This window comes from Acyrthosiphon pisum, chromosome A2 (genome assembly GCF_005508785.2).
Source record: "Acyrthosiphon pisum isolate AL4f chromosome A2, pea_aphid_22Mar2018_4r6ur, whole genome shotgun sequence".
Lineage (NCBI taxonomy): Eukaryota > Metazoa > Arthropoda > Insecta > Hemiptera > Aphididae > Acyrthosiphon > Acyrthosiphon pisum.
Window position 1 is genome coordinate 77,890,074 of NC_042495.1, and position 12,640 is coordinate 77,902,713.

Consider the following 12,640-nt stretch of genomic DNA (forward strand, 5'->3'; position numbering starts at 1 on the left):
GTTGCATACACATAGATGTTTTTGGAATTTGACAAGCGTAGCTACTACTTCGAGATCAGAGATAATGGAGATGTTTTCGCTTTCGAGAGAATTACTAATGAAGGTAGCGACACCTCCGCTTGCTCTGTTGGCAACAGGTCTGTTTTTAAAAAAACCGGAGTAATTTTTGATGTGAGCAGTGTGAGTGTCGTTGAGGTTGGTTTCTTGGAAGCAAAAAATCTGTGGTTGAAGATTGTAGACAATATGGTTAATATCAACTGAACGTCTGTAGAAGCCGTTAATGTTCAATTGAATAAATGTGTTCATATTTAAGTTATGGAGGTAGATTTTGTGGAGTGTTTTATTGATAATATTTATCATAGGTTAGAAATGTAAATTTAATAGGGTTGTTTATGTGTATTATAGGTATGTTTTTTTGTGGGGGATTAGTTTGATAGCTTGGAAGAGGAGATTAGATAGTTTGGTTAGTCGACTTTTTAATGTTCGATCGGTAACCAGTGGCCAAATTTGATCTAATATGTCCATTAAAGGCGATATACCGATATTTACCTCTTCCATGAGTGAGTGAATATTTATAGATTTATTTGTAAAATTTTCAAGTATGTATATAAATTGGAGATATGAAATAGGTAAATTGTCACTTAGTGTAAAGAATTTTTCTATTGGTTTTTTATGTTCATCCTTAGTTGTGCTGTCTAATCTGTTAGTTGAATTTTATCTGGAGCGAATTTTAGCTTTCTTTATTGTTTTTTCTTTTTTTGACCGTGATGTTTGCGGGTATTTGATTATTTGGGGAATCTGGTGGTTTTAAGGACGATGCGTCAGAGATAGGTCTTTTGTATGTATCCTTTTGTGTTAGTGTTGATGGGAGTTCTTCAATATTATCGGATAAAAAAGGTGCCTCTGAAGTGATTTCTAAGGTCCAATCCATATTTGTGGGTATCTGATTACCATCGAGTTGGGAGTTGGAGGGAGAGGAATGTGTGTCATCTTGTGTAGGTGCGGGTTGTGTATCGTTGGTGTTGTTGAGATCGTTGACTGCGTTAGTGTTGATAGTAGGTTCAATTGTAGAATTTTTTTTTTAGCTATTTTTGCAGTTATTGGATGTGTGCCCAACCGCTTTGCATAGAAAACAGGTTAATGTGTCATCCGTGAAGAATATTCTAAATTGATTATCGTTTTGGGTGATTAGCATAGAGCTGGGCAGTTTAGGGATGTCTTCATGGTTAATGTATATTTGCCTGCGAAAGCTCATGATATGCCCGTAGCCTTCCATATTGATGCCGGCCTTTAGGTGATTAATTTGCGAGATGGGGTTTATATTTATATGTTTTAATGCATCCAATATTGCTCGGTTAGAGATTGAAGGCCATACGTTAGATATGACAACACGTTTGGTCGGGTTAACCAGTCTGCGTATTTGAATTAATTGGTCATTAATTTTAATAGTCTGTGTTTGTTGCATTAGGTTGTCGAGAACTTGTTTACTAGATAAAAATATACAGAAACGTTGGTTTGAAATACGCGAAACGAAGATAATGTTGATGGGTTTGACTATTTTACCGATGGCGATTATGTACTCAATTTGAGGTATTCCATCGATAGAATTGAACACTTTCGCTTGTTCTCTGCTCGGAGTGTTTTCCGTAGCAGTCGCCGTAGCGAATTTCATGCTGGTATTTGTGTGAATATACGTAGGTTTAATCGAGTATGGAGTTGACGATTGAGAGTCATTAGTGTGGGTTAATTGATTTGCGATAGCGGCGGAGACTGGTGTGTTATCGGTGGAACGGGCATGAGTGGTCGGGTGTTTATTCTTAGACGGCGAGACGGGTGGGGAATGGTTGATAGACGTATTAGATGATAGCATGATTTTATCGAGCGATGTCGTGGCTGATTTTGGATTGAATTTGTTGGGTTGATATGATTTTGTAAATGATGGATTGATATTTTTTTGTGTAGGCTTTGCACTTTTTTTATTTGATGTGTTAGAGGTGAGAAATTTAGTTGGTAGAGAGGAGTTGGTTTTGGGCGAAACGCCCGAGGGAGGTCTATTCATGTTGACAATGAATATTAGGGTGCGTTATGTAAAGTGATTAAATTGTTATAGAATCATATTACCTGGTAACGCCAGCCGTAGAGTAGGTATGTGCTATCGAGAGCTATAAAACGTTATCGCAGAGCACACGTGTTGTACGGTCGGTTGTAGAACACGAACTATTTTTGACGTATTATAATAACTAGTAGATATAAATAATAATAATTGTGTATTTTAATTGCTGGTTTATATTTAAACATTTTGTATTAATTTTTGACGTATTATAATAAATATAAATAACTTTTTTTATATAAATAACCTTTTTCTAATATTTTTTTTTTTTGACGTCCAATTGTCCTCACGTCCAAACAGCCACGTCCAAACGGCTACGTCCATTTGTCATATATTTGTCATATATATACTGCGTTTATATGCAGCAGTTAATTCGCATTGATTTAATGCGAATTGATTTAATGCGCATTAGGGAGCGAGTTTATATGCACCTAAAATATCAAGATTAGAGGTCGGGTAAAATTTTAAGTTAATGCGAATGTTTTTTAGTCCATGTTTTATACTTTGTATTCCATGACCAAAACAATAATAACATTTTTTTTTTAAATTCCCGCGAAAAAATTAATTCGCATTAAAGCGTTTACATGCATTTCTTAATCCCGGAGTAAGAGTTAATTCGATTTGACGAATCGAATTAAATAATAAATGCGCATTAGTTTAATGCGAATTAAAAATGCGTTTATATGCACCCAACTCCCGGATTAACTCAATGCGCATTAACAGCTGCATATAAACGTGGTGCTAGGTAGCCTTATTAGCGATCGTCGATGACGACGTTGCATGATTCATCGCACGACGACCCGCACACTTCTTTTCACATTTTCGATTTATATATTAAAAAATCAGTAATTTATTTATCACATTGATTACCCATTACCCATACTTACTATTGTGACAACATTTTTCAATTAAGAATAAAGTATAATATTTTATCATAACCGTATTTTCGTTGTCAAAAAATTGTTTTACGCACGCTTATGGTCGACAATTATTCGTTCGTCACTATGCGTATTTTCAGCTAGTACAGTCGACAATTTTCAACATGACGTTATCAAAATGTCTCACTGTTAACGTCTAGTTGGAAATATTCATCTGTAGTAGCAAAAAATAAAAGATCGAATAGTGGAAAATGTAGAGATTTTGGGTGAGACGTATATATTATTATAATATTATTATGTTAAATGTGTATAATAAATTGTGTATAATATTATTTATGTAAATTATTAAGCACGTTGACAGACCGACGTGTATGTGTGTGTGCAGGGGTTTAAGTGGGAGGGGACGCAGGAGGACTCAGTCCCCCTACCACCTCTGAAGGCGGTTAAAAAGCGTCCCCTTTAACAAATTAGGATTTTATACAGTAGACATTATACATAAAAATATATATGGAAGGCTTAAAACCAGTGGCGTCATTTCAGTTTTCAATAGAGGGGGGCAAAGGTTTTGATCGGCCCGAATGGGTAAAAAAAACTGCTCGCCTCGATCGCAACCACATATTAACTGCTTACATTTTTTTATGGTACCCTTTTTATCAACTAGGTAACATCATTTTTAAATAAAAGGTAGCAGATATTTTAGAAAAACAATTGTATACCTACCTCAGAGGTATTCAAACTTTTTCATCCCAAGGCTCCTTTGAGTCTTCACAAAATGTTGACGGCTCCCAAATTAAAAATGACTGATAATTTAACTCGCGACTAATACTGCCAAACACGACATACGCATTGATGATTTAACGATGGCAGTTGATGGTATCGCTGTCTCTATTGCGACTTACGCGATCAATTAAAGCTATACTTAGCGAATGATTATAGTAGAGTGTAGACTGTAAACAATCCAACGTTTCCCAACCGGTGTGGTATTACCTCAATGATAATAAAAAACGTTTTTCGTAAAAATATTTTAAAATATTTATTGGTTTTCAATTATATGACGTGGCTCCCTTCGATAACTCTCGCGACGCCCCTGGGAGCCGCGACGCTCAGTTTGAATACCTCTGGTATACCTATATCAGTTAAAAGTCTACAAACTATTATATGGCAATATTTATATTGAAAAACAATAATATTAGTAGTTTATTATAGGATATCTTCTTTTTTTTATTTTTTCATTAAATATGGATGGTATTGCTCCTTTCTGTAATCTAGGATTTAATTACTTTTAAATTAAGTTCATCACTAAAAAAAAAATTATTGACATATTTCAATCTTTAGATAACTAATATTATAATAATTTGGGAAAAAAAATTACGTAGTGGAGATGGTTGGAGAGTTCCATTGAGAATAAGAACGAATAATATCAGAGTCTTTAAAATGAAGTTCACAAATAAATTTCACATTTGTTATTTTATTATTAACTCGAGAAACGATTGAAGACCACGAATTGTTTATAAGTATATCCTTAGGTGCACTAAATAAACTGAAAACCGTTTTGCTTTTCCGGCTGCGACAATTTAATACAGAGCATTTATTAACCATTTTAAATACTAAAGTACACGTATTATACGTAATAACAGGACTACAGGACAAATCCATGTTATAATAATTATTGTTGTTATTAAAATAATTATAATTATAAATAATCTTTTTTACGAAATTATATTTCACCGTTAGATGGCTCTAGTGCAGATATAAGGAAGTCAGTGACAGTACGTGTCTATACCTCTCCCTGCTCCCGCCCTACAGTGTTCCGTCCTGTTAATCATAGTTCATGTTTACAACACAGTTCGCGCAAACATGGCCGCCGGCTTTCGCCTATTATCACTAGAAGTTATTATCATTATTTATGGCATATTATACCATTATGGCATATCGGAATTATGCAACTGCAAAATAATAATTATTACCTACTAATTGTCGTTTTTTACATGACAAATAAGATCTTATTTGCCATGGTTTTTTATATATTTTTATTTGTGGTTTGAACTTTGTCATCTTATTATTCATTCCTATTGTTTTAATAAATTATCCACAAAATGCCAGTGTGTGTATATGAAGGTTGTTTTAGTGGCAGTAAAAGGCAAGACAAAAAACAAATACCTGGTGTTCATCTCCATACATTTCCCAAGCATCCTGAACTGCGTCAGAAATGGCTCCAACAGATCCAGAAGGGAACTACTATAAAATATGTGAATTTTGAAAAAGGTAGGTAACAACTATTCAAGGTTTTGTGAAAACAATTTTGGATAGGTGACAGGTGTATGTAATAAATAATACCATCAATATGCACTATATTTATATTTTTTATTGTAAGTATTTAGTATTTAAATTAATTTTTATACCTACTGAAAGTGTAAATAAATTATTGAGTTATCTTTTTACAAACTGACAATTTTTAGATGTAGTATGTTCTCTACACTTTTCTGCACATCATATGAAAGAAAAATCGTATGCTCAAAAAGTGGCTGGTTATTCACCTGTAAATAACAGAAGGCTTAAACCGGATGCAATACCTTTAAGGTTAATTCATTTCTTTTATAATTATGTTTTTTTTATTACTAATAATGTTCTAAATCAAAACCCTAAATTTGTATATAGTGTTGAAGGTATAGATTATGATGATATCCCATATTTAAGATCTCCATTAGTTACAACACCAAGTGGAGTATTTAGCATTACACATTTTGAAGAGTCTTCATCTAATAAAAATGTTCAACAGTAAAAATCCTAATATAATTACTTTAGTAATTGATTATTAATTACTTACATAAATATTTTTATTTTTTAGTATATATATTGACAAAGTTGGAGAATATATAATTTCACCTAGCGGTATTTTTACCATCAGCCCAATTGAAAATGCTGGCAATAAAAAGTGTCGTGTTAAATTGTTTACTGGTGATAATGAAAATGTACAGCATAATGAATTAGGAGTTAGTCGTCTAGGGGATAAAAATCTCGATATTTCATCAAATATTTTGATTGAGAGGTAACAATTATTATGAATTATTTAATATTTATTCCATGAGAAAAAATGTAACTCAAGAATATAGAATTCTCTGTTGTAAATACTCGTTAATGGCTCATAAAGGGTTATATGTATGAACATATTATTAAAACTATACCTTTAGAATCATTAACTTGTTTTTGATATTAGAGATCTTCAGCTTCAACATTTGAATAAAAATTATAGTTAACAATATTATATTAGATAAATTGTATGTTTATATATATTTTTTTTAATTATAAACGCCCAAGGTTATGACATAATAAGAGTACATAATAAGTAGAACAAATTATGTAAAAATCATAGATACAGAAATCAGTATAAAGTAAATAGAAATATATAATATTAATAGTTAAAGATTATAGGTAACTTATTACATCACATAGCTATAGAGAGCACAAAAATACAATAAGTTAGATGACTATAATAAATTACAATCAAACAATATTAATATTTATTTTATATTAAGACCATTGTTGTGATTTTAAAAATTTATGTGAATTACTTTATTTGTGATTAGATGTTAATTTTATTGTTTTTTTTATAATGGTGAATTTATAACTTTCCATATCTTTGTGATGATTTAGAAAATTAGGTTATTTAATAATATTAATTATTGTATATTAGATATTAGATTAATACTATGTTTTGAGATTTTTTGTAAGTTATAATAAACTTCTTTATATGTGATTAGATATGTTTATTTTATTATTTTATTTGAATATATATAAATATATCCTTGTACTTTTAATATATAGATTTCAAAATGATTTTGAAAAATGTAAAAAAAAAAAAATGAAATCCTATTGGCAGAAAATAATAAATTAAGGAGAACTATTAAAACTTTAAAAGATTATGTGAACTTAGAAGATAACCGCTTTGAAAGCCGTTTTGGAAAAATATTATCAAATTTGTTTACTCCCACTCAAATTAAATTTCTTCTTCATCCTACTAAAAAAATTTGTCGTTGGATGCCTGAAGACATATCGTCTGCGATAACGTTACGCAGTGTCTCGCCAAAAGCTTACCGCTATTTAAGAAACAAAAAAGGTTTCCCATTACCAGGTTAATGACCAATACTTTTAAATTTTATTATTTATTTATATACTAAAAATAGTTATACATTCTAAGGTCTTTCTACGCTTAGAAGTTGGGCTTCAAAATTTTCTGTTGAACCAGGTCTATTACATGGTGTGTTGTCATTAATGAAATTTAAAGGTATTTTAATTCAATCAAAATAAATAATAAAATAAATTATAGTAAATTGATTATAACATAGCTATTCTATTCAAGGAGACACAATGGATATCAAAGAAAAATTGACATGTTGTGTTTTGATGAGACATATATATCAAAGAGAATATGCTTTGATAAAAAAAATGAACAAGTTATAGGCCCTCATAAATCTGTTCAAACAGTGATTGCACGAGGTAAATAAAAAATAAAATCTGGTTATCTAAAGTGCTGCTAGCACTTGATAATAATAATACATTTTCTTTAAAATAAAGGATTAACAAATAACTGGAAGCAACCAATATATTACAACTTTGATGAGCGGATGACAAAAGAAATATTATATAAAATAATAGAGGAGTTGAGTGAAATTGGTTTCAATGTAGTTGGTATAGTCAGTGACAGTGGTTCTACAAATGTAGGCTTATGGAAAAGTTTAGACATTTCTATTGATAATACTTCATTTGAACATCCAAAAACAAATGCCAGAATCCATGTTTTTGCTGATGTCCCGCACTTACTGAAATTAGCTAGAAACCATTTACTCGATAGGTAAGCACTTCTGACTTCTGTAACAGTAACATTTGTTATAAATAAATAATAAATAATATTTTAATAATTTAAGTGGGTTCATACTTCCAAACGGTAAATTCATCGGAAAAAATATACTCCACGAACTTCTGAATATTAACTATGGTAAAGATTATAAATTTGCTCATAAATTATCCGAGCGACATCTTTTTGTAGAAGGATCAGGCCGCATGAATGTCAGATTAGCAGCAAATGTATTTTCTAATTCAGTATCAAAAGCCATTGCGTACTGCGGCGAAAAAAATTATCTAGATAAATATAACTGGAAAGAGGTGATTATATAAAAATTAAATACCTATATATAATTATTAATATTTATTTTTATACATAATGTAATTTAGGCTTCGGAAATTATACTATTATTTAACGACTGGTTTGATATTTTCAATACCCAGCATAAATTTGACAGAGGAGTTGCAAGTTATGGACTAAACATAGAAGATCAAGACATTTTAATCGATAAAATGAGTGTGTTTATTAAGAGGACGCTACACATAAAGCGAAACGTATACAACGGCCGAGAGAACGCGCTGTTAAGTGTTTTCACGATGCGCAAGCACGCGACGTTTAAGCCGCACCCACTACCTACTGGTAGTCGCCACTCGCCGGCCGGCCGACGATTGTGCTCATTCGGGAGCGATGTTTATTATTCCCTCAACCTCCGTCGGTGATGGTTCGCGTGCATATAAATTTCATACACGTAAATGCCTTTATGCCACTAATATTTTCAATATCCGCGTGTACCTACGCGATTTATATTTATTAAATTATACATTAAACATAGGTAGGTATATAAAGTAGGTACAGTAAATATTACCTAATTTATAACAATAGCCCAAATTAATTTTACTTAGGTAAATATCTAAATATTAGTTTTCCAGTAGGTAAATGTTTTGCGTAGGTATAATTTAGATTATAATTTTTTATGTGTAAGATGTACCTCCTAGTGGCTACTACCACATATTATACTTTTTAGTTTTTAGAATTATTTGTAAAGTTCTATCTTTCTACTAGTATTTATCTTACTTAATACTTACCTACGATTTACGAATTACAAAGATACGATTCACACGCGCATCCATTAACATATTTGTAATTATAAAAAATATAATATGTAGTACAATAGTACCTACATAGTAGGTTATTGTTAAAAATGTATTGAAGTAAAATTATGTTGTAGACTGTAGTAATTAAAAGTACGAATCATTTTTAGATTTGAACAATCTATTAGAAAAATAACAAAAAAAGGATATAACAATTGAACAACGCCTAATTTGACGTAGGTACTAAGGTACCTATAATGATGTAAAGGTATTTTATTATTTTCATACTACTATTTTAATCAAGTTAACAGAGTTTAAAAAAAAAGTTTTGCATAAACTCATATCAAAATGTTATAGGTAGTGTCATACAAAATAAAAACAATTTTATTTTTTATTCAGGTTAATGTTTTTACATATATAATCTGGTTCCCTGATATCAGATTTAAGCAACCGTTTTGGATATAACGGGTCAATTATTTCTGGTAAAAGACATTTCATATAATATCTGTAAAAAATGTCATAACACTTATTTAGTACCTACCCATACTATTTGTAATTTCTAAATTTCTTTATACTGGGTGATTCTTTTATCATAAAACACTAATTATGTCAAAAAGTGTAAATATTTTTCAAAATATATTTTTATATAGCTTCAAGTCGTTTACAAAACAACGATTTTACTAAAATATTATATTTTAAAATATTATTATCCTTATATTTTTTTAAGTTTTTTACTTTTTTGAATGACAACATGTACTTTTAATTTTATATTCCAAAACATAATGTTTTAAAATATTGTGTTTTGGAATATCAAATTAGAACTACACGTTGTTATTCAAAAAAATTAAAAATTATATGGATAACAAATATTTAAAAATATAATTTTTTAATTAAAACCTTGTTTTGTACACGACTTAAAGCTATGTAAAAATATATTTTCAAAAACATTTAAACTTTTTGAAATAATGAGTGTTTTATATGATAAAAGAATCACCCTATATAGTATAAACAATAAACATATACTAGGTATATGCCTATAATATGTTATAAATTACTTAAAATATTAATTAATAATAGGTACGTTTTTAACTTTTCTTCCATTTTTGATTTCCAAAAAGAATGATCATAATATATTTCTTCTACATGCAGCCATTTTTCAGCGTATACAACAAAATAACACTTTGTTCTTTTAGTTATATAAAGCTGTCCCATTATTTGATAGTAGTATACACTTTCTTTTTTTAGTTGTACTGCTTGAGTAGACTGATCAATAAAACAATGTTTAAGCTAAAAATAGATATACGTTAGTAAGTTGTAATGTTATTTTATAATATATGATGACTCGTTTATAAAACAATATTATATTCTTACCAGTTTTTTGTGTACAGCTTCAACTGCGCTAATAGTATCTCTAGCCACAAATGGACATTTAATTTCTACTATTGCGGTACCTTCTATCAATCCATCTTAACAAAAGAAAAATATTATATGATTAATTATTAGCATAAAAATATAATTTAAAGTTCAGTACTCATATTATAATAATAAACGTATTAAAAATAATGTTGTAGTATTTTCTCCATTTTACTTATAACAGAATCTTGTTATTCTTTATTTGGTTTGTTATAAATACAATATAGCTATTACATCAATTTATTAAAATAATTTTTTTTTTAAATACCTAAATACCCAAGTTTTTTTTTTTAATAGTTTTAATAGATTATAGATATTATATACAAAATCACCTGGGCTAGCTGCTAAATATCCTATTTCTTTATCCACAAATAAACCGCATGCATATATTTTTTTAGATAAAAAACGTTCAGCTTTTCTTCTTGCCACAACTTCCATGTCCTTTCCATACTGGATAGCTTTGGAGTGAATATCAGACCCATAAAGTACATCATACACAGAATTTTTACAACTAGTGGTCTTTCGCATTTTGCAGATATGGCCAAACCGAGATGCAGTAAGACGAATTCTTCGCTCTTGAAACCATTTATCACACTCACTTTGTTCTCTGGTATCTATTTCTATTTGTTCAACATTAGCTCTTTGTAACGAAGCAAGAAAGTCTGTTTTTTTAATTTCCATTTGTTCTGGTGATAGTGTTTCTAATAATGGTTCAGCCATACCATAATCAGCATCCGGTCCACTTGTCTTCATTTTTGGTACTTTTCGTGTTTCTGGAAATAACTGCCGTCTTTTTATTGTGTTTGATCTTATCCTATGACAGTTATTGATAAACTTTTTCCCAAATTTTCCTGAAATTAAACATAATGTGTGCAGGAAAATAAATTAAACTAAAAATTGAATATTTATTGATTGTATACCAGGACTAAAGCCATTAGAATGTTTTTTATGTATAAGTCGTAAAAAGTTTTTTGAGTTGAAATCTATCACAGCGGCTTCAACCCGTGTATTGTAGTTTCTTCTTCCAGAAAAGTTAATCCTCTTGCCACCAGTATGTTTGTTTATAATAGAATTAAATTGTTCGCAAATATTATTGTTTTTATTTTCGAGTAAACTTTCGGCGTTTGTAATTAATCTGGACATTATATTTTGGATTTCACTCATGATTCCATTATTTTCTGCTTCGGGAACTAAGTTTAATGTATTCTGTAGATTAGAACCATTACAAAAATAGGAATCGCAATTTGTATGTTGTCCTAATCGATGGAATGGAGCATTAGCCAAATCTTTTTGAATTCCTAAAAATTAATATTAGTATAATATAATATAAATTATGAATATTATGCGATTATATATATAAAACGATAATCATATTGAATGTAATTAATTCACATAATAAAAAGAGTTATGGTACCTTTTATTTTTTGAGCTTTGTTTGTATCATTAGTATTTCTCCAATATTTAACAGCTTTTGTGACATCACTCCTAAATCGTAGTATATTGGTCAATAAATATTTACGAACTCGCAATGAATATTTTGTTATTTTAGATAACGCGGTTATTTTTGAACAATAATTTCGCATCAGGTGATTCCGACATTCAATTTTTTTAATGTGAAAATGGCGGCCGTATGGTGAAATTTCGTGAAGTCTTTTCGTCACACTACTATCTCCGTCACCTAAACGCAAAGTAAAAATCAAACTATGTATTTTATAATCGGAGCGGAGCGATTAATGTACTGATTTTACAATGATATGTGTGGTTTTTTTTCATTTTAATTTTTAATTTTTTTTTGTGTCTGTCACCACCTTTTAGGTTAGTAAAAATGTTTAAATTTTCTTCAACAGTATCTTTTCAGAGAGGAAAGTGAATCTAGTTGGTACTTTGAGGGGGTTTTATTTTTTAAAATCTATTTTGGTTTTTGGCATAACTCTAAAAGAAAAGACTGTAGATACGTCAAGATATTTTGACTGAATGTTTATAATATTACCATTTTCTACACACCGTAACATTTTCAAAATATTTTGACTTATTTTGAGCTATTTACGGATGTTTTTAGTCCAAAATGTGTGAAAATTTAATACGAGGCTCCTAATATATTGTTACAATAGAAGTTGAAAAATATTTAAAATACATAAGCACGATTAATTTTCACAGACATTTTAAAATCAAATTTGGACGAAATTACATATTAAAACCAATAAATAGTAGATTTATACAGTTAAATAAATTAGTACCTACCTATGTAGTTTTTACAATATAATATATTAATTATTTCTCTTAGAAAATACATTTACCAATAAGC

General features: G+C 29.7%; 2 protein-coding genes across 2 annotated transcripts in view; one reads left to right on the plus strand and one right to left on the minus strand.

Annotated features, from left to right (window-relative positions):
* Positions 1 to 5,084: 5,084 nt before the first annotated feature.
* Positions 5,085 to 8,163, plus strand: LOC115034159. The gene is made up of 7 exons (XM_029489987.1): positions 5,085 to 5,253; positions 5,448 to 5,568; positions 5,647 to 5,766; positions 5,837 to 5,981; positions 7,335 to 7,485; positions 7,564 to 7,840; positions 7,914 to 8,163. Exons 1-7 carry the CDS (start codon positions 5,085 to 5,087, stop codon positions 8,161 to 8,163), a joined length of 1,233 nt encoding a protein of 410 aa, XP_029345847.1.
* A 1,122-nt stretch (positions 8,164 to 9,285) lies between these two features.
* The window catches only part of LOC100569021, a 3,694-nt gene continuing 339 nt past the window's right edge, over positions 9,286 to 12,640 (minus strand). Inside the window, exons 2-8 of the mRNA XM_029490202.1 lie at positions 12,633 to 12,640; positions 11,750 to 12,013; positions 11,256 to 11,633; positions 10,668 to 11,186; positions 10,294 to 10,388; positions 10,004 to 10,209; positions 9,286 to 9,427 (exon numbers count right to left, since the gene is read on the minus strand). Of these exons, the coding sequence (XP_029346062.1) occupies positions 9,307 to 9,427; positions 10,004 to 10,209; positions 10,294 to 10,388; positions 10,668 to 11,186; positions 11,256 to 11,633; positions 11,750 to 12,013; positions 12,633 to 12,640 (1,591 nt within the window). The 3' untranslated portion in view covers positions 9,286 to 9,306. The remainder of the gene's footprint in view (positions 9,428 to 10,003; positions 10,210 to 10,293; positions 10,389 to 10,667; positions 11,187 to 11,255; positions 11,634 to 11,749; positions 12,014 to 12,632) is intronic.

Bases quoted from the DNA above. Each gene is read 5' to 3' on its own strand.
- LOC115034159 (XM_029489987.1), top strand. From the start codon at position 5,085: ATGCCAGTGTGTGTATATGAAGGTTGTTTTAGTGGCAGTAAAAGGCAA. The intron at 5,569-5,646 runs GTTAATTCATTT...ATTTGTATATAG, and splicing joins CCGGATGCAATACCTTTAAG to TGTTGAAGGTATAGATTATG. The intron at 7,841-7,913 runs GTAAGCACTTCT...TAATAATTTAAG, and splicing joins AGAAACCATTTACTCGATAG to TGGGTTCATACTTCCAAACG.